At 39.7% G+C, this 21,380-nt stretch overlaps 1 protein-coding gene across 2 annotated transcripts in view; it reads right to left on the minus strand.

Annotated features, from left to right (window-relative positions):
- ildr2a (immunoglobulin like domain containing receptor 2a) overlaps positions 1–21,380 on the minus strand; it is a 128,099-nt gene that overhangs the window by 34,876 nt on the left and 71,843 nt on the right. Inside the window, exon 4 of one of the 2 annotated variants that reach the window (XM_043701023.2) lies at positions 9,658–9,714. The exons of the other annotated variant lie outside the window; for it this stretch is intronic. Coding sequence (XP_043556958.1) covers positions 9,658–9,714 — 57 coding nt within the window. The remainder of the gene's footprint in view (positions 1–9,657; positions 9,715–21,380) is intronic. 2 annotated transcript variants of the gene reach the window in all.

Here is a 21,380-nt window from a genome sequence, read left to right on the forward strand (position 1 = left end):
GCAGCCAGCCTGCAGCAAACAGGCTCAGGAGCTCGATGTGGGTCTCTTATAAAACCCACTCAAAAGTTGATTTTTTCAAACATAAAGTAGAATACTTCAGGCAGTAAGTCTCCCTGGGTGAAATGCATATCTGTGATTTGTGACTCTCTTGTTCCAATCAGATCATTCAGGCATGAAACAACATCATTCAAGATCAGCAGCAAACAGAAAAGCAGCTACCTGGAAAAATCAGCTCATTTGCAAGCTATATCCCAAACTCTGGCCATTTCCCTTTGATCATAAAGTCCTTTAAGAGGTAAGTTAAAATCCACACTATTTCTTCTTTACTTGTATAAACTGCCATACGAATAAATGAAATATTCTGACTTATCAGATCGGAGGAAGTAATATGAAATAATATTTCATTAGTCATGTTCAGAATTTCAGTACAATTCTTGTCCAGTTGAAAGCATTGTTGGTTCTGGATTCAATGCTACTTCAGCTTTAAGTGCATAATCTGAGACTGCACAAAGGAGTGTTGCATTATTCAAACTGTCATCTTTGGCTAAGATGTTAAAATGTAGCGCTATTAATCTAATTCCAGTGGATGCTAAGATTGCAATATGGTGTTTAACCAACATTTCTCGCTCAGCCAATGCCAAAATGACCACATTAAGCAATTAATTATCTCATTGCTGTTTGAGATCTTGTGCACAAATTAACTCATTTAATTATCTAACAATAATTGTATTGCTAAGCAGGTCATGAAGAGTTTTGGGGCTGTTTACAAAAAACGTGGTAAGATATTACATAAATGTACATTTGATTTTGAGCTGAACTTATGACATATGAAAGCAATTACTTCTGGTGAACAATTCTTCTAAATATGATACTATTGCTTTAGCATGTGTAATCGCACAAAACAATTTGAACTTTCCTTTAAAGCTTGAAAAATTCTTAACTTATTTTTGTTACATTATTTTGCTCTGAACTTTCAGCAAGATACTCTCACATGGACAATCCAATGATGGATAATTCCTTTCTTTTGATAAATTGTCAATTTGATGTGACCACAATGTCCTCTGTGCTATTTAAACAAAATTAATGATACCTTTGCATCAGACCCCATTTATAATTTGGCTATAGAAACATACAGGAAATATTGTCCCTCTGACTTAATCAGCCACATGCTCTGATTTCTCTCACAGTCCAAAGATGTGCAGGTTAACTGGATTGGCCATGGGAAATTGACTCAGTGTCACAAAGATGTATAGGCTCATTTGATTAGCCATGGTAAATGCAGGGTTGTGGGAATAGGATGGGTGAATGCTGGCTGGAACTGGGTGGAATGCTGTTTGGAGGATCATTGCAGTCTTGACAGGCCAAATGACCTCTGTTTGCACTATTGGGATTCTATACAGTTAATGGTCCATTAGTAGCTTGGTGTTGAGACCACTGAAGGAATTCTATCAGCAAGGCCTCTGCTGCATTCTTTGGCTTCAATAGCAGGAGCAACACATAAATGCTAGTATCCTCCTTGAAGCCAGCTTCACAAGCTTTCAATCAAAACTTCTAAAAAACCAACTACGGTGACTGGACACTGTCCAGATGGTTAGAAAGCATCTAGGAGAAAGTGAGGACTGCAGATGCTGGAGATCAGAGTCGCAGAATGTGGTGCTGGAAAAGCACAACCAGTCAGGCAGCATCTAAGGATCAGGACAATCAACGTTTCAGGCATAAGCCCTTCATCAGGAAGGGCTGCATCTCCCTGACAGATCCTGTTTTCTCAAACTCTCAAATGGCCAATGTTCCAGAAGAGGACAAAGAAAATACTACAATAGCACAATGACGCTTTCCTACAAACAAGCAGGTTTGACATTAATGAATGCAAAGAACTTGCTATTAATTGTTCAAAATGGGCCATTTTAAGCTACATCATGCTTTGAGGTCAAACACTTCAAGATGAGGCAGAGAGACAGCAAAGAAGGAAAGAAAAATATTCTGAAATCCAGATCCTGCCCTATGCACCCCGAGAATTGAGTATCAGGATTCAGTCTGTTCAGTCACATGAAGATCCCCGAGTAGACTTCACACACAAATTGAGGGACAGCTGATGATTTACTTGGACTGGCACATTCTTTCATGAAAAAGAGTCAATTAAGTGGGGACAGCTTTGACTTTGGATCAATGGTTCTCCAGGGATTCCAGTGTATCCAAGGTCACCTATTGTTCAAAGTATTTCCCTTAAATAGCTAACCAGTATAAGAGAAATAAACAGCATTTAGGGACAGGTAATGAATGCTGACCTGCTGGTGATGCCCATGTCCCACAAGTGAATTTTTAAAAAATCTAATTTATGCAGGAAGATTCAATGAAGATCAATGTAAAGTTTATGCTTTGGCTCTGTGTTCACATAGGAGGACACAAATAAGATATCAAAAATGTTGGGGAATACAAGGTTTAATGTTAGGAAGGAACTGAAGGAAATCAGTATTAGTAGAGAAATTGTATTGGGAAATTGATGGGATTGAAGGCAGGTAAGTCCACAGGGCCTCATAATCTACATCCCACAGTACTTAGGGAAATGGCTCTAAACATAGCCGATGCTTTGATGGTCATCTTAGACTCTGGAGCAGTTCCTATAGATTGGAAAGTGGCCAATGTAACCCCACAATATTCAAAGAAAGGTCGAAGAAAACTGGGAATTATAGACCAGTCAGCCTGATATCAGTAGTGGGGAACATGCTAGAGTCATTATGAAAGATTTAATAGTGGAGCATTTGGAAAACAGTGGTAAAGTCAAGCATTCCTGAAGAAGGGCTTATGCCCGAAACGTCGATTCTCCTGCTCCTCGGAATCTGCCTGGCCTGCTGTGTTTTTCCAGCACCACATTTTTCAACTCTGGTACTCCAACATCTGCAGTCCTCACTTTCTCCTAGTAAAATCAAGCATAGTCAACATAGCTGTACGCAAGGAAAATTATGCTTAACAAATCCACTGGAATTCTTCGAGGATGTGATTCATAAAATTGATGAGGAGAAACCAATGGATGTGGTTTATCCGGACTTTCAAAAGGCTTTTGACAAAGCCCCTCATAAGTTAACAGGATTGAGGTAGTGTATTGACATGGACAGGTCTGATTCCAGACTGGAAAAAAGAAAATGAATAGATGGGTGTTTCTCTGAATGGCACGCAGTGGCCAATAGGGAACCAAAGGGATCAGTTTGGACCCAAGTTTCTACAATATGTAACTAAATGTAATGTCTCCAAATTTGCAGATGTCACAAATTTAGGTGGGATGGCGAGCTGTGAGGAGAATGCAGAGGTGCTTAAGTGTGATTTGTCCATGCTGAGTGAGGGGGGGCAAATGTATGGCAAATGAAGTATAACATTGATAAATGTGAGGTTATCCACCTTGCTAGCAAAAACAGGAAGGTGGATTATTATCTGAATGGCTATAAATTGAATGAGAGGAATGTACAACGAGATCCGGGTATCCCCTTACACTAGTTGCTGAAGGTAAGTGTGTAGGTGCAGCAGGTGGTAATGAAAGCCAATGGTATGTAGGCTTTCATAGCGAGAGGTTTTGAGTACAGATGCAGGGATGTCTGGCTGCAATATTGTTCTCTGAATTCTCTGCCGATTTACTTAAGTCGAAATATGACTTCCCAAGTGACAGCCTTGGTGAGACCACTTGGAATACTGTGTACGGTTTTGGTCTCCTTATCTGAGGAAGGATGTTCTCACATTAGAGGGAGTGCAGCGAATCCAGACGGATTCCTGGATGGCAAGACTGACATGTGAGGAGAGATTCAGTTAGGATTGTATTCACTGGAGTTTAGAATAATGAAGGGGAGGAATCTTGTAAAAACCTATAAACGTCTAACGGGACTAGACAGGATAGATGCAAGAACAATGTTCCTGACGATGGGGGAGTCCAGTACAGTCTAAGGATATGGAGTAGATCATTTAAGACTGAGATGAGAAATTTCTTTATCCAGACAGTGGTGAGCCTGTGGAATCGAGGCCAAAACATTATATAATTTCAAGGAGGAATTGAAATGGCCTAGTATTGCTCCTATTTTTGATTTTTGATTTCTTTATATAAAAAAATGCATATTATGACAGGACGTATGAAATGTGTACAATGAGCTATTTCACAAATGAGCCAGTAGAATGTAGAACTAGGTGAAAGTTCTACTCATTGGATGTCAAAAATTCCTCTTTTAGGAAAAGTCAGTAACTCAAGGAGGTGAAAAGTAGAAAGCTGATCAGAACTAACTTTAATCGTTTGGGAATTCTGACTAAGACAACACTACAACAACCATCAATCAATTTGGGAAGCTCGGATGGAAAAATAATAAGAATTTGTTGTGATAATTAATCATGCATTTAAATATTTTGTTTACATGCTATCAATAAGAGAGTTAGTTTGAAAACAAAGGTATTTCAGAGGTCAGTTCAAACTAATCTCTTAATGCTCAGGTTAAATTAAAACAATAATTCCATTGATTTTTGGACCAAATTTGGCTACAACAGTGGGGTAAACAAGACAACATTGCTGGAGGCACCAATGCTGAACTAAGAGGCAGCTTTGTCAGTGTCCTATGATTTCCCAAGTGACAGCTTTTAAAATTTTCTCCTATTGATGGAAATGATTTGGTGGCCAAACATTAATTGTAATCAATCACGCATGATTTAAAAAAATATACATGAGGAATTAACACTTACCCATTCAACTTCCTGCACTATTAAGCAAATCTTTGTGAATGCTAAGGTGGTTTTGACTCATTTGTGAGAATGTGACGTTATTTGTCTGAGAAAATGGGGACTTATGGTTGGGTAGTTACATTTTCTAATGGCAAGTAAATCAGTTTGATTGGTTCAGAGTAAGCCAAGACATAGTTTTGCAAAATAACTAATTATGTAATATTTGTTGGTTCAAAATAGTAATAATTTCAGTTCAAGCAAAACTCTTCAATCCATCTAGTCCACTGATCCACAGCATTTATTCGTTTTTCTGTTAAATATGAAAGATTGTCTTCAAATATTGACAATACGTTGTCCAATTCCTACTGGAAACTCATTAACATTCTTGGTCTATCACTCATACTGGCAATCTGTTTCAAACATTTAATATCCTTTAAGTAAATAGAAGTCCTTGTGCATTTCCCAATTTTCTTTATTATCCTTAATTTGTAAATAGGACTTCTTGGGCTTTTATTTGATACATAAAAGAAAAATGTTCTTAGATACCAGTTTTGGCAGACACTGTGGCATGGACATCAGTACATGTGCAGAATGGTAGAAAATCAGCACATGCGCGGAACGGCACAAAGACATCGGCGTAGACATTGCCGCATGTGCAGAGAAGCACAAAGAGTGGTACTGGCATCGCACAAGCGTGAAATGGTGCAGACACTGGTGCATATGCAGAATGAAGCACGCGGATCAATCCGCACTGGAATTGTTCTATTGTGAATGAAGGTAAGCGTTCTCAAAAATGCCATTCCCTAATTCTTCAGTGACATTATAGTCCTTTAGCACTGCTGAAACGCATGTTATCCTACAACCACCTGTACTTAATTTTAGACTTTATCAGCTACCCCAGTTCACTATTTCTTTTGGTCAATTGGCATGCATAGAACCTCTAAGCATAACTAAAAGGGAATGTGGTCATTCATTTCATCAAACTTGCTCTGCTATTCAATAGGATCATGGCTGATCAGTTGTGGACTCAACTCCATTTTCCTGCTCCAGTCTTTCCTGTCAATCTAAAACATGTCTAACCTGGCCTTGTTCATTAACCTTAACCCCAATTTAATGAACCAGCTTCTACTGTCTTTGGGAAGAGTATTCCAAAGACGATGGACCTCTGAGAGAAAAATTCCTACTCATCTAGAGCAGCACAGTGGCTCAGTGGTTAGACTGCTGCCTCACAGCACCAGGGACGTGGGTTCGATTCCTACCTCGGGCGACTGGCTGTGTGGAGTTTGCACATTCTTTCCGTGTCTATGTGGGTTTCCTCTGAGTGCTCCGGTTTCCTCCCGCAATTCAAAGAGGTGTACGTCAGGTGAATTGGCCATGCTAAATTGCCCATAGTGTTAGGTACATTAGTCAGGGATAAATATAGCATAAGTGAATGGGTCTGGGTGAGTTACTCTTCGGAGGTCGGTGTAGACTTGTTGGGCCGAAGGGCTTGTTTCCATACTGTAGGGAATCTAATCTAATCATCTCAGGTTTAAATGTGAGACCCTTATTTTTAAACTGTAGCCCACCGTGATTCTAGATTCCCCCATTTGAGACAAGAACTTCTGTCAAGCCCCCTCAGAATTTTTGATGTTTCAATATGATCGCTGCATTCTTCTAAACTCTGATGGATACAAGCCTGACCTGCTTACACCTTCCACATAAGACAATCCCCTCATCCCATGAATCAGTCTAATGAATCTTTTATGAATTATTTTCAATGTAACTACATTATTCTTTAAGTTAGGAGATCAAAACTAAGTACAGTACTCTAGTTGCAGCAAGATTATCCAATTTTTATATTCCATCCCACTTCCAATGAAGGTCAACATTCTGCACTCTCTCTCAATTCAATTAATAATCTGTTTTACAATGCATCCTGCCAGAGTGGATATCCTCACATTTTCTATATTATACTTCACCTATGAAGTTTTTTGTTTTGCAATTGTTTGCAATTTACATAAATGGTTTGAATTTGGGGACCAACCGTACTCCGTCAAAGTTCACATGACAAGAAGGTGAGTGGTCGAGCAAGGTGTGCAGATGATGCTGCAAGTGTGTAGAGGACATAGATAGGTTAAGTGAGTAGTAAATGTCTGGCAGACAGAGTATATGTTGGTAAATGTGAGGTCACCGTTCTGGTAGGAATAACAGAAAAATTGCCTGTTATTTAAATGGTGAAAAATGGCAGCATGCTGCTGTACAGAGGCACCTGGGTATCCTTGTGCATGAATCACAAAACATTGGTTTGCAGCTGCATTCGGTAATCAAGACGACAAATGGAATATTGTCCTTCATTGCTGGAAGGATGAAGTTTAAAATCAGAGAGGTTATGCTGCAGTTGTATAGGGTGCTGGTGAAGCCACACATTGGAGTACTGTGTACAATTTTGGTCTCTTTACTTGAGAAAGGATGTACTGGCACTGAAGGGGATGCAGGAGGCAGTTCACCAGGTTGATTCTGGAGTTGACTTATGAAGCAAGATTGAGTAAACTGGAACTATACCATTGGAATTTAAAAGAATGAGGGGCAATCTTATAGAAACATATAACTATTATGAAGGAAATAGATAAAGTAGAAGCAGGAAGGTTGTTTCCACTGGTGCGTTACCTCAAAATAAGGGGGAGCAGATTTAGAACTGAGTTGAGGAGGAACTTCTTCACCCAAAGGGTTGTGAGTCTGTGAAATTCCCTGCTCAGAGAAGCAGTTGAGGCTACCTCGTTGAAGGTTTCTAAGACAAAGATAGATAGATTTTTGAATAGTAAAGGTATTAATGGTGAGTGGGTGGGTAAGTGAAGCCGAGTCCACAAAAAACAATCAGCCATGATCTAATTGAATGGTGGAGCAGATTCCCTACTCCTGCCCCTGTTTCCTATGTTCTTAATTGCACGCTAATAAGTGTCTCAAACAGACTTTTCTTTTCACAAAGTCATGTTGACTATCTGGGAATATAATTTTTCCAAATGACTTTCTACTTCCTCCTTAATAATTGATTTCCAGCATTTTCCCAATGATAGATGTTAGACTAAATGGCCTGTAGATTACTGTGTTCCATTCACCTTTTTTCTTGATCAATGGTATTACATATGAGGCTTTCAATCCATTGGGATCTTTTCAGAATCTAGGGAAATGTTCAAGGGTAGTGAATCCTAGTTGTTACATCAATCCCCTCAGTTCAAGGATTTACAATATAGCTCTTCTCCCCTACCCCACTTCAACAACTGAATATCTTTCTAAAATCGTGTGAGTAAAAATGCTATCAGTTTTTATGTGGTTTCATCAGGGCAGAAACAGTTCTTAAAATTACCTCTTTGAATTTTACATCTTATTCTGTATCCCAATACCCCGTTCACTTTAAATCTAAGAGGCTTGAGAACATCATGCTGATGATTTTAGAGTGGCTTTAAAGTTGAAAATACCAATATCTCCCTTTTGCTCCAATAAGGAAGTTACATTAATACATTACATTCAATACGTCAGCAGATGACAGGGAAGGCAAATGGAATGTTAGCCTTTATTTCGAAGGGAATGGAGTAAAAAAAAAGGCTCATCTTGCTAAAATGTATAAGGCAGCAATCAGACCACACCAAGAATACTGTGAACAGTTTTGGTCCCCTTGTCTAAGTAAGGACATGATGTGGAGATGCAGGTGTTGGACTGGGGTGGACAAACTTAAAAATCGCACAACACCAGTTTATAGTCCAACAGGTTTATTTGGAAGGACAAGCTTTTGGACTGCTGCTCCCTCATCAGGTAGCTAGTGGGGCAGGATAATAGGACACAGAATTTATAGCAAAAGATCATTGTGTCATTCAACTGATTTGATAAATTGAACAAACCTAGATTGCTGTTAAGTCTAGGTTTGTTCTATATATCACATCTGTTGTATGACACTATGATCTTTTTGCTATAAATTCTGTGTCCTATTATCCTGCCTCACTAGCTACCTGACAAGGGAGCAGCACTCCAAAAGCTTGTCCTTCCAAATAAACCTGTTGGACTATAACCTAGTGTTGTGTGAGTTTTAACTAACTAAGGACATACTGTCAAATGACATAGTCCAGAGAAGATTCACTAGTTTCATTCTGGGTATGGTGGGATTTTCTTTTATGAAGTGAGGTTAAGTGGGTTGGGCTTGTACTCACTGGAGTTTAGAAGGATGAGAGGAAGTCTTATTGAAACACAAGATTCTTGGGGGGTGAGGGTTTGACAATTTTTTTCACCTTGCAGAAGACTCTAGGACTGTCTTCTGTTCAAGGTAAGTGAACCTGTGGAATTCCTTATCACAGAAGCTGCAATGGTTGGGCATGAAGAATATTTAAAGCTGACATAGATTCTCAATCAATAGGGATAAAAGGTTCAAGAAAAAGGCCAAAAAAAAATAATCGATCAGATCAAATATGATCTCACTCAATGGCAGATAAGACTCAATGAACCAAATGGGAAAAAATGAGAACTGCAGGTGCTGGAGATCGGAGTCGAGAGTGTGGTGCTGGAAAAGCACAGCAGGTCAGGCAGCATCCAAGGAGCTGGAGAATTGATGATTCGGGCATAAGCCCTTCATCCTGATGAAATATCAATTCTCCTGCTCCTCGGATGCTGCTTGATCTGCTGTGCTCATTGGGCCAGATGGCCTACTTCTGTTCCTCTGTCTGGTGGTATCACTAAGTGTATTCTAATTTACCACATAACCCACATCAACATTTTCTTTGCCAAACCTCACATTATTGTGTTAAATTGTAGCTGCTATTTCTCTGCTGATTTATTACCAACATCCGTTTAATACATAACTCTTGGTGCAGTCATAAAAAACATAACGATAGCAATTTGCGTAAAATGTCAGGCCGTGATGACAAATAGAAGCATCATGGTGAATATAAATGATGGGAGTAGGTAAGAAACAAATGGACTTCAGAAGAATACCAGTACCTGGCATAATCTCTACATCAAAACTGGGCAAGAGATCTGCAACCACTTCACTCCTACCTAGGAAATCAGAAAGAGAGAGAAAGAGAGAGAGAGAGAAAAAGAGAAAGAAATATTACTAAGCATGAATAGAGTACAGTTCAATCTGTACTTGTGACCGAAACATGCTCAGTCCTTGAACCTACTGATGTCAGCGGTTAAAGCTACATTCTGCAAAACAATTCTGCCGCTCTAGATTCTGCAGTTTAGAAAAATAACTATGCACATAGATTTGATTGAACACATTATATTGAAAGAACAGAAGAAAATAAATTATCCAAAAGGGATTTGTAAAAGATCTGGATAACTGGAATTTAATATAAACAACATGACCTCCCCCATTTGCTGTGGTGTGCAAGAGACCAATATGCATTCCAATATAAACAGGCGTTTCACTATAGTGGCTTCTAAAGTTACCACTTTATGGGTGCACATAATTTATTTTTGCTTATCAAGATAAAGAATGACTGTACAAGGAGTATTACATATTCTAAAAATATTTACTCCCTTTTTTAATGTAAAGGTCAGAATCATGAATTTATATATCCATCTTTGAATGGCTCGGGTTACGTAGAGTGTAAACTTTACACTTTCAATGTCTTCCAGCATTGGCTTAGAATTCATACAATGTCATCAATTTGAGGGAGATTATCTGTTAATTTTTATGATCATTATTCAGTAGTAGTCATTTTAGTTCCCCTTCCCACTCACTTTCTGACATGACTATCCTTGACCTCCTCCCTTGCCACAACGAACCAAACCCACAAATTGGAGGAACAATGCTTCACCTTCTGCCTGGGCAGCCTACAGCCTGGAGGACTCAGCATTGAGTTCTCCAATCTCTAAAAACCTCCCTTCCCTTCCCCCGACTCCCTTCCCCTACCTTCCATTCCTCCCAGCGACTAAGGTACCTTCTACCTGTCTTCACCTATCTCCACTTCACTACCCTGCCCCCACCAACCCCTTTATCAGCAGCTCCCCCCATACCCACCCCCATTCCTGAAGAAGGGTTACACCCAAAATGTCAACTTCTCCACTTTCTGATGCTACCTGGCGCAGTGTTCTTCCAGCCTCCTGCTTGTCTAACTAGACAATAAGGCCAGGTTGGTAGAATTGATGAATCATTATCTAGTTTTGTATTCTTCTCATTATGACTGATGCAAGTCCAGCTAATTATGAGTCTTATTTCTGCAACACCAGTTACATTTTTTTTTAAGGTCTCCTCTCTGTTACAAGACAGACACAAAATAAATAGTACTCTAGTACTGTTAAAGTTGAAGTCATTTTGAATTCCTCATTTCAAGACTGTTTAGATCAGATTAGATCAGATTTAGATCAGATCAGATTAGATTACAGTGTGGAAACAGGCCCTTTGGCCCAACAAGTCCACACCGACCCGCCGAAGCGCAACCCACCCATACCCCTACATTTACCCCTTACCTTACACTAGGGGCAATTTAGCATGACCAATTCACCTGACCTGCACATCTTTGGACTGTAGGAGGAAACCGGAGCACCCGGAGGAAACCCACGCAGACACGGGGAGAACGTGCAAACTCCACACAGTCAGTCACCTGAGGCGGGAATTGAACCCAGGTCTCTGGCGCTGTGAGGCAGCAGTGCTAACCACTGTGCCACCGTGCCGCCCAATCTCACTGTTGGATCTCATGTTCTAATATTTATTGCTGTTGCTAATAACTGATATTTTAAGTTGGTGCAAACTCAAAGACATTTTCAAAATGGAGTTTAGACTCCTATTTCTTCAAAATTTCAAGTGTTAGAGTGATGGCTTATTTCAAATGACAACTTGATTTTGAACTGAGCATTGTTTAAAAATCTAAACTGTAAAGTCCTGAGCACATATTTAGTTAATGGCAGTTTTAAGATTAATATACTGTAATTAATTGATAGGAGGATAGGTGTGCATTAGAAAAGTGTTTATGGTAAAGGTAAAACTACATGGAACCAAAACTGGGTCAGATTGTTGTGAATTGCATATTCTATCAAAATGTACTGTCACTTATTGCCACAAAAAGCACTAGATGGCACTGTTATAAAAAATTCAGTTAACATCAGAGCTTGTATTTAGGTCAGAATTAAGGGTTAATCAACAGTTGAGGTTTTGTTTGGAAGTGCATTGATACATTTTTGTGTTTTCTTCAAGAATGCGTCATCTTTGCTAATGTCATGCATTTTGCCACTTTCATAATATTTCCTTAAAATAGTAGATTCATTTCACCAGTTCAATTTTACAATTCCCTTCAATCTAAACCAGAGCTATGTAAAGATGCAAATAAAAATGAATAGATCACTAATAGTTGAAAGAGAATGACAGTTTCAACAGGTGGCTTGCCTTCCATTTTGTACATACACACTATCCAAAATAGCCAATAAAAAGGCCAGAAGGAGGTATTAAATGCAAAACAAATCAAAATTGGAGACCAAAACTAAATGAAATACTGTAACATTTTGTGACTAAATTCACAGTTATCGTAAATAATCCAGAACCTATAGCAGCAAAACCTCAATTAATTTGCAGATTGAGCCACAAACATTCCAATAGCATAATATTTAAAGCATATGTGAAATTTGAAGCATAGAAACAGACGGTTGGCCCTTATTTAAAGAATTTTATACTTTGCATGAGCTTCCTCCCAATCTACTTTAAATTAAGTAGTGAGACACACAAGGAAACTTCTGGCTGATTATCTAGAGAGGTCTTGAAATAGGTTATGAGCTTGGGTAGTATAGTAGTCTATCACCATATGCAATTGATGACTATCACAAGAAAGTCTGGCATTGTACAAAACTGCTCATTTAAATATAACTGTCTACAGATGATCAAAGAGTGATTGAGATTAACTGGATTAAGGTTAATGATTAGTTCTCACTTGTTTTCTGTTATTTTATTACATATTATTTTAAAATTTAAAAAAGGAATTTTATTTTGTTTTCAACAGTATATTAAAATGTCTATATATAAATAAGTGTGTAAGTGTTTTCTAGGCTTTTTATAAAAAATCCTCATCATTAATTCTTTATTTCTGTTGGCTTAGCTGATTCTAAAGCTATTTCACCTGAAGTCAGATAGTTTTTGACTTAAACTTCACTCCAGGATTCGAGAAAGTAAACTGGCCTGACGCATGTTTGCTGTCTCAGTGATAAGGTACTGCTTTTTGGATGAGATATTAAACAGCTCTGCTGTATCAAGATGTTAGTTATCATACAGCATTATTTGATGAAGTGTGGGAGGGGACTGCAATATCTGCAGCATCAACCACTGATGACATTGATAGATTGACAAGTCATTAATTCCATTGCTGCTTGAGTGCTCAATGTGCTGGCCACACTTGCCTGTGTAACAACAACTGTCACACTTCAATGTAATTTATTGTAAGTGAGATGTTTTGAGTTATTTTAGAGAGAAAAATTCCAGAAGCATTTCTGAAGTAGCATAATATGAATGTCTGCAATTCACTAATGAAAGCTAATACAGGTTTGATAGAATTACAACAGATCCAATCTTCCCCAAAGATTGTTTGTCTTATTTTGTAGGACTAAAAATTGAAGAAATGGAACATAAGGCTTTGCTTTTCTGAAGAAAGGTTAATGTCTTGTTAATAATTGTACTTTAATTAAATGTGAGAGAGCTCTATGGTGTGCACCTAAGTGATCCACAGATATAAGAAGCTTCGGAATTAAGACCATAAGACGATGAGAAATATGAATAGGAATAGGTCATTCAGCTCCTTGAGCCTGTTCCACCATTCAGTAGGATCATAGCTGATCCAACATTCCTTATATCCACTTTCCTGCCTTTTCCCCATAATCCTTCCTTTCTGCTATTGACAAAAATCTATTTACCCCAGTCTTAAATATACACAAGGACTCTTTGCCACAGAGAGCTGTGGGACAGAGTTTGAAAGACTCTGAGAGAAGAAATTCCTCCTCATCTCAGTCTTAAATTGGCACCCCTTTATTCTGAGACTGTGTCCTCTGGCCCTAGACTCTCCCAGGAGGGAAAATATACAAGATTCACCCCCATCAAGCCGCTTAAGAATGATAAATGAAACTACCTCTCGTTCTTCTCAACTCCAGTAGTAGAACCTGTTTAACCTTTGCTCATATAGTCATAGAGATGTACAGCATGGAAACAGACCCTTCGGTCCAACCCGTCCACACCGACCAGACATCCCAACCCAATCTAGTCCCACCTGCCAGCACCCGGCCCATATCCCTTCAAATCCTTCCTATTCATATACCCATGCAAATGCCTTTTAAATGTTGCAATTGTACCAGCCTCCACCACATCCTCTGGCAGATCATTCCATACACGTACCACCCTCTGTGTGAAACAGTTGCGCCTTAGGTCTCTTTTATATCTTTCCCCTCTCACCCTAAACCTATGCCCTCTAGTTCTGGACTCCCCGACCCCAGGGAAAAGACTTCGTCTATTTATCCTATCCATGCCCCTCATAATTTTGTAAACCTCTATAAGGTCACCCCTCAGCCTCCGACGCTCCAGGGAAAACAGCCCCAGCCTGTTCAACCTCTCCCTGTAGCTCATATCCTCCAACCCTGGCAACATCCTTGTAAATCTTTTCTGAACCCTTTCAAGTTTCACAACATCTTTCCAATAGGAAGGAGACCAGAATTGCATGCAATATTCCAACAGTGGCCTAACCAATGTCCTGTACAGCCGCAACATGACCTCCCAACTCCTGTACTCAATACTCTGACCAATAAAGGAAAGTATACCAAACGCCTTCTTCACTATCCTACCTACCTGCGATTCCACTTTCAAGGAGCTATGAACCTGCACTCCAAGGTTTCTTTGTTCAGCAACACTCCCGGGACCTTATTATAAAGTGTATAAGTCCTGCTAAGATTTGCTTTCCCAAAATGCAGCACCTCGCATTTATCTGAATTAAACTCCATCTGCCACTTCTCAGCCCATTGGCCCATCTGGTCCAGATCCTGTTGTAATTTGAGGTAACCCTCTTCGCTGTCCACTACACCTCCAATTTTGGTGTCATCTGCAAACTTACTAACTGTACCTCTTATGCTCGCATCCAAATCATTAATGTAAATGACAAAAAGTAGAGGGCCCAGCACCGATCCTTGTGGCACACCACTGGTCACAGACCTCCAGTCTGAAAAACAACCCTCCACCACCACCCTCTTCTACCTTTGAGCCAGTTCTGTATCCAAATGCCTAGTTCTCCCTGTTTTCCATGAGATCTAACCTTGCTAATCAGTCTCCCATGGGGAACCTTGTCGAACTGAAGTCCATATAGATCACATCTACTGCTCTGCCCTCATCAATCATCTTTGTTACTTCTTCAAAAAACTCAATCAAGTTTGTGAGACATGATTTCCCACGCACAGAGCCATGTTGACTATCACTAATCAGTCCTTGCCTTTCCAAATACATGTACATCCTGTCCCTCAGGATTCCCTCCAACAACTTGCCCTTCACCGATCTCAGGCTCACCGGTCTATAGTTCCCTGGCTTGTCTTTACCGCCCTTCTTAAACAGTGGCACCGCGTTTGCCAACCTCCAGTCTTCCGGCACCTCACCTGTGACTATCGATGATACAAATATCTCAGCAAGAGGCCCAGCAATCACTTCTCTAGCTTCCCACAGAGCACTCAGGTACATCTGATCAGGTCCTGGGGATTTATCCACTTTTAACCCTTTATACTGGGGATTATTCTAGTGAACCTTCTCTAAACTGTCTCCAATTAAATAATATCGTTCCTTAAATAAGAGGACCAAAACTGCTCATAGTACTCCAGACATGGCCTCACCAGCATCTTACACAGTTTCCTGTAAGACTTCCCTGCTGTTACATTCCAACCTCTTTGAAATAAGAGCCAACATTCCATAAGCCTTCCTGATTACCTGCTGTCCCTGTGTCTTAACTTTTTGTGTTTAGTGCAACTCCCACCAAGACCTCTGTGGTGCAGTTTTCCTCCATTTATTCTTGTACCAATTCAGGGTGCAATGAAAATACCAATGCAATCTGCCTATCAGAAGAGCTGGACTCTTCTCAGTCCAGAAAATAAACAGTGTCTCAAGGATGCCAAGGCCTATGTAAATAACATGAATGAATTAGTAGGTAGCATAATTAAAATACTCATAGGAAATATGTGAAAAGGAAGTCTAAAGCTAAAGGTAAACCACCATAAGAAAAATAAATTTGTTGTTGATGCTGATTTACCTTTTCAGAGAATGACTAATGTGCACATACACTGACATATTGATCTTTCAGCTTGGAGACAAAAGGTCATTTTCCAAGTCCTCATATCTGCAAGCCAAAAGTTAAATCTTATTTAATAGTTTTTGCAAAGCACATTAAGGGTTGGCAGGGAGAGGAGCTCACTTTGACTTTGGGCATTAGTGTAAATCGGTGATGTTGATTCATCTTTCCTGAGTTTGAATTCTGTTGTGGAAATGTGTAAGGGCGGAGAATCAATATTGCCTGTTTAACAGCATCATCAAAAGTTAAAATTATTCTATCATCTGTGGCAAATGGTTTAAAAAAAATTTTTACTAACAACCCCAGGGTGTATGTTCATCAATCCACATATCCTAAGAGCCAGTGAACTGCAATGAAAAGTTAACGATAGTCAGATAGGTAGGACAAAATGTTGTCAAGAGGAGGTTAAGAAAGAGATCAAGATAGATTAAGTGAGTGGACTAAAGTTGATAGGTGGAATATAATGTAGAAAAATGTGAACAGTGTTTATTTAATAGTTTGCTTTAATTTTTGTATAGTGAAATTAATTTGTTATAAACTTGAGTGTGTGTATTCCTCTTTACATATTAATGGTTTTCTTGGGGATCATAACACTAGCCATAAAATTAAGCTGGACTTTTGTCGTTAATCATAACTAATATCAGTGACAGTCAAGAAAAAGCATCACCTTGCTGGGACATGGGAGTTGGCAAAGGTACTGTCCTTTTTAAGGAAATAGACACTTTCCAAACAATGAGAAATGATGAATATTGAGAAAAGCTGTCAAATTCACACTTGATAGGTTTTCCCATATTATTTATATAATCCTTCCTTTAGTTGTGTATGACAGTCAGAAATTAAAACCGATACCTTTGTATATCTATTTAATTTTAAAAGCCAATGCATACCTTGGATATAAAGTCTTTGAACTTTCCTTAGTATACAGGTAGAATTAGTAGTTTGCTCTTAGAATGATTAAGAACCACATTACATACAAACATTCTTTGGCAGTTTAAAATTGCACATTACTATAAACCAGATTCTTGACATAATCACTTTTCTTCCTTCACTGCATCTGACTGAATAGAGGAATCCAACTCATATTTGACCTTTGACTCTACCCTCCACTTAACCCAACAGTTGTCATACCAACAGCCGATGAAGTTGAGAGACCCAAAGAAACAACATTCTCTAATTGGAAACTGATTTTCCATTAAACTTTTGCAGACAGAATATCATTGCAGATTTTCATCACAAATTTATGTTTGTTTATTAAGGAAAAAGATAACCACCATAGTGAAAGATTACTATAGATTTATTGCTTGGAGATGTGAGTTCAATTAATTTGTTTATTTCTATTTTCCTGATTCTATTCTCTAAGAGCTTTAGAAACCTTCAAGAAAGCAGCAGAGGGAGGCAAGTACACAAAAGAAGTACTTTTGAAAAGATCAAAGGCCTAACAGGCGACAAGAGGCTTGCAAATGCAGTTGCTATAGAAACTCTCGTAGCAGAGGCCTTAATCCTCAAAACCTATACTGCTTACAGCTTATTATTTTTATCCTTACTGAGAATAAATCTGCAGTTGCTGTACCTCAAAATCAAAAGATGCCTTGCCATTTTATATAGAAAATTGTTGAGGGTGGCTGATGTTAGGACATGTTTGGATTGCAAATTTAGGAAAAAATACAATTTCACCATGTACAAAAGAAAGGCCAGTTTAAAAGAATTCCATGTATTAAAGCTGTGTTCCTTGATTATTAGTGCAGCTGAATGGACACCTGCCTTGTTTCTTACAGAGTTGAAGTAATTCTAAGTCTTATCTTTTAAATGTAAATGAAACATTACATAGAGTTGAGGTTTTCAATTTTCGGCAGGAGTAGGGGGAGGGGATGGAGGTGGGAAGAGAGGGGATTAGGGAGTCTGGCTCTCCTCAGCCCAATAACATTGTCTGACAACCAATCACTCAGCAGTACTGATAAAACCAGCACACAACACTGCATCACGTATCATTCCATCCTCAGCTGGAGGAGAATAAGAGCTTGTGAACAGTCAGCAGGAAGAGGCAAATGAGAGAAAATGGTGATGAACAATAAACGGATAAGCTAAGCAACACAATGAGAAGGGTACTGACCGGTAAAATTAGATCACCAAGTTTGAATTTGGTGGACCAATGATGCATTTGAATTCCGGTAACTCTCCTTACAGCCAATTGTTATTCACTTTCCATTTATTATGAAACTACATTTCTTTATCAATTATACATAGAAGTTATAACCCTCTCAATAACATAACTATATAGATTTAATTCACACTCAACTAGGTATTGGGAAGTAGGTACAATACTAAAATTTTCATGAGACCCCTCTGATCTATAATAATGTCATAAAGACATGTTACACGATCACTAAAGTTCTCAGTGGAGATAAGAAACTGTAGAGGTAATAGAAGGCTGCTTGATCCATTAGAGCTCACCTAGATGTGTCTTTCCCATCATACTATCTGGAAAATAATAAAAGCTGACAGCATAGAAGGCATGCTGCTAAATAAATCAAATTATTTTGAATGGTGGTTGTCCTTTTTCCCCATTCTTACCTGAGTCAGAAATTTGTGGTTCAGTTCCCATTTTGAAAAGTTGCGCACATAACCTAGGATAGTATTGACGGGATGCTGCGCAATTACAAATACTCTCTTTACAATGTGTTAAGTCCCCATCTGCCCTAAGATGGATGTAAAATATCCCCAAGCAACAATTGAGATCTCCTTGATGTCCTGGCTGTTCTTAATCCATCAATCAAACTAATTAAAACATTTATTGGTTATTATTCCTTTACTATCACACTGTGTTCACCTTTAAGTCCATAAGTTGGCCACATTTCTTTTAAAAAGTACTTCATTAATAAAGTGCTGTTGCACATCCTGAGGTCATGAAAGGTGTCACATAAATGCAAGTTCGTGTTTTCTTATACTTCTGGTTTTGAGATATGTCACTCAGTAATTGTATTGGCATTTTTTGATCACTGTATTCAAAAACAAACGTACCACAGATGAATGTGCTCACTATTTAAATTTGCACTGGAAACAGATGGTAGATCTAACCAAACTATATTTCAAAGAATATAAATGGTGAAATAAGGCCTATTAATTATAAAATAGCCACCACCAAACAAACAGTGTTCATATTTTCAGGCCTTTGTCGTTTGCTCCACAGTCATAGTGCAGTTTGGGTTACGCTGAAAATAAGAATGATCCATTTCCCATCATGTTTCTCCAACCATAAGGTTGGCCCTAATGTATATTAAGTCTTTGCAATTCATATATCACCCTTCATAATGTTATCTGAATCTGGTCAAAACTAAATTTGACATTTTGGTTAAGAAAATGGATTGCCAACACTATTTCTTAGACTGAACTCTTGCACTGTCCTGCAAGTCAGTCAGGAGACTTGTTAAAGGTCCCACGTTCTACCGTGGTTGAAATTATGAAGACTATGGGTGTTGTGGTGCTGACGGCATCGGACTAGTTGAAAGTAGGCATGGACCATATCAGGTGTGCACCAGGGATTCAGGACATGTTTTTGCAAGTGGAGCTAAGGGCTGATCAGACAGCAATGGAGTTATCCCATTGTAGGAAAATTTGCAGTGGTCCATTGCAGGTTAGGGGAAGAGTGGTTCCTGCTAGTCCAGAGGGGTTATCATGCTGCTGGAATCACATGGGCATTGGAACAGTGGGCAAGGCAGTTGTACTCTACCTGAACACCAGGAACATGGTAGCTGGAAAAGAGCTCTGCACCCTTTAAAATCAAGAACCTTGGAGACGACGAGCAGCAGCCTGGGTTAGAATCCCAGGCATCCGGAAGTTTGGGTGCTGCAAGGAGGAGATATTACTTAAGCACAGGGTTTTACTGCTGAGGTGAAGGGACCTACACGTTATTGAGAACCATTAGTGTGGAAGTAGACTGTGACTCGCCAGGCAGACATTATAGTTCTCAAAGCAGACCATGCTGAGGAATGAGTCGAGAGTGTCGTGCTGGAAAAGCAAGCAGGTCAGGCAGCATCTAAGCATCAGGAGAATTGACGTTTCAGGCATAAGCTCTTCATCGGGAATGAGGCATTTGGGCCGGGAGACTAAGAAATAAATGGGACGGGGGTGAGGAAGGTAGCTGAGAAAGCAATAGGTAGATAAGGGTGAGGGAGAAGGTGATAGGTCGGAGGGGAAGGTGTGGAGCGGATAGATGGGAAAGGTGATGGACAGGTCAGGAGGCGGTGCGAATTGGAGGCTTGGGACTGGGTAAATGTGGTATGTAGATTTAGTTTCCTCATTTCCCATCCCCCCCACATTATCCCAATCCCAAGCCTCCAACTCAGTACCACCCTTCTGACCTGTCCATCACCTTTCCCATCTATCTGCTCCACCTCTTGACCTATCACCTTCTCCCTCACCTTCATCTACCTATCGCTTTCTCAGTTACTTTCCCTCAAACCCTACCCTCCCTCCCATTTATCTCTCAGCCTCCCAGGCCACAAACCTCATTCCTGATGAACAGCCTATGCCCGAAACACTAATTCTCCTGCTCCTTGGATGCTGCCTGACCTGCTGTGCTTTTCCAGCACTATACTCTCGACTCCAGGAGCAGCAGCAGTCATGAACTGTGGCTTTGAATTTCTTCACCTCTAGAATCTTTTAAGGATCAACTGTGAATCTCTGCAGGACCTGTCAGGCAGCTGCACCCTGATGCATCACCCAACTGACAGATACCTTCTTCACCAAGGCTGTACAGCATAGCACATTCATAACTTAGGCTCAGGCTGAGTGGGCACCTTGACTGAATTAACCAAAGTGCAAGGTATGAGCAAAAACACTCACATCGTTACTGCAGACTGACTAGCAAGACCAATACAGGAAGAATTTGCACAACGTCAACATCTAACTAGTCTGTAATCACAGCTTCCTCTTGGCATGTGCTTCCATTCTTAGCAGCTGCTGTCACTCTTTCATCTTCCACCAGTCCAGCCTGCGTCAGATTTTTGTTTCAGCCCCCAAGTGCATAGATGTTAAGCAAAAGGAAAATCATCTAAACAGATAGCATTACAGCCAATGCCAGCTACTCAGCACAACCATTGAGCATACAAAAGGTGCAATTCCTGTTCTAGCACATTTAGTGTTCTGCAGTTGTCTCCTACACAGAAACTGAGACATTGTAGTGGTCTCTACAATGTCCATAACATGGCCAAGCAGAGGGGTGTGCAACAAAAGGTGTGAGAACTGGAAGGAAGTGGCTGATCAAGGGAGAGCAGCAGGAAGATCTGGATGCACATAGTGTTGAAAGCAAAGGTGTTCCTGTCTCTGGGAAGAAGACACCCTCCGGTATTACATCCAGGTTAGCACCGATGAAGCATGGGGCAGCCCTTCCCCTTGTGCTGGACCTCAGGCTTTGCTATGAAATCT

This window comes from Chiloscyllium plagiosum, unplaced genomic scaffold (assembly GCF_037043375.1).
Source record: "Chiloscyllium plagiosum isolate Xiang-an unplaced genomic scaffold, Cpla_swu_hap1 HiC_scaffold_12, whole genome shotgun sequence".
Classification (NCBI taxonomy): domain Eukaryota; kingdom Metazoa; phylum Chordata; class Chondrichthyes; order Orectolobiformes; family Hemiscylliidae; genus Chiloscyllium; species Chiloscyllium plagiosum.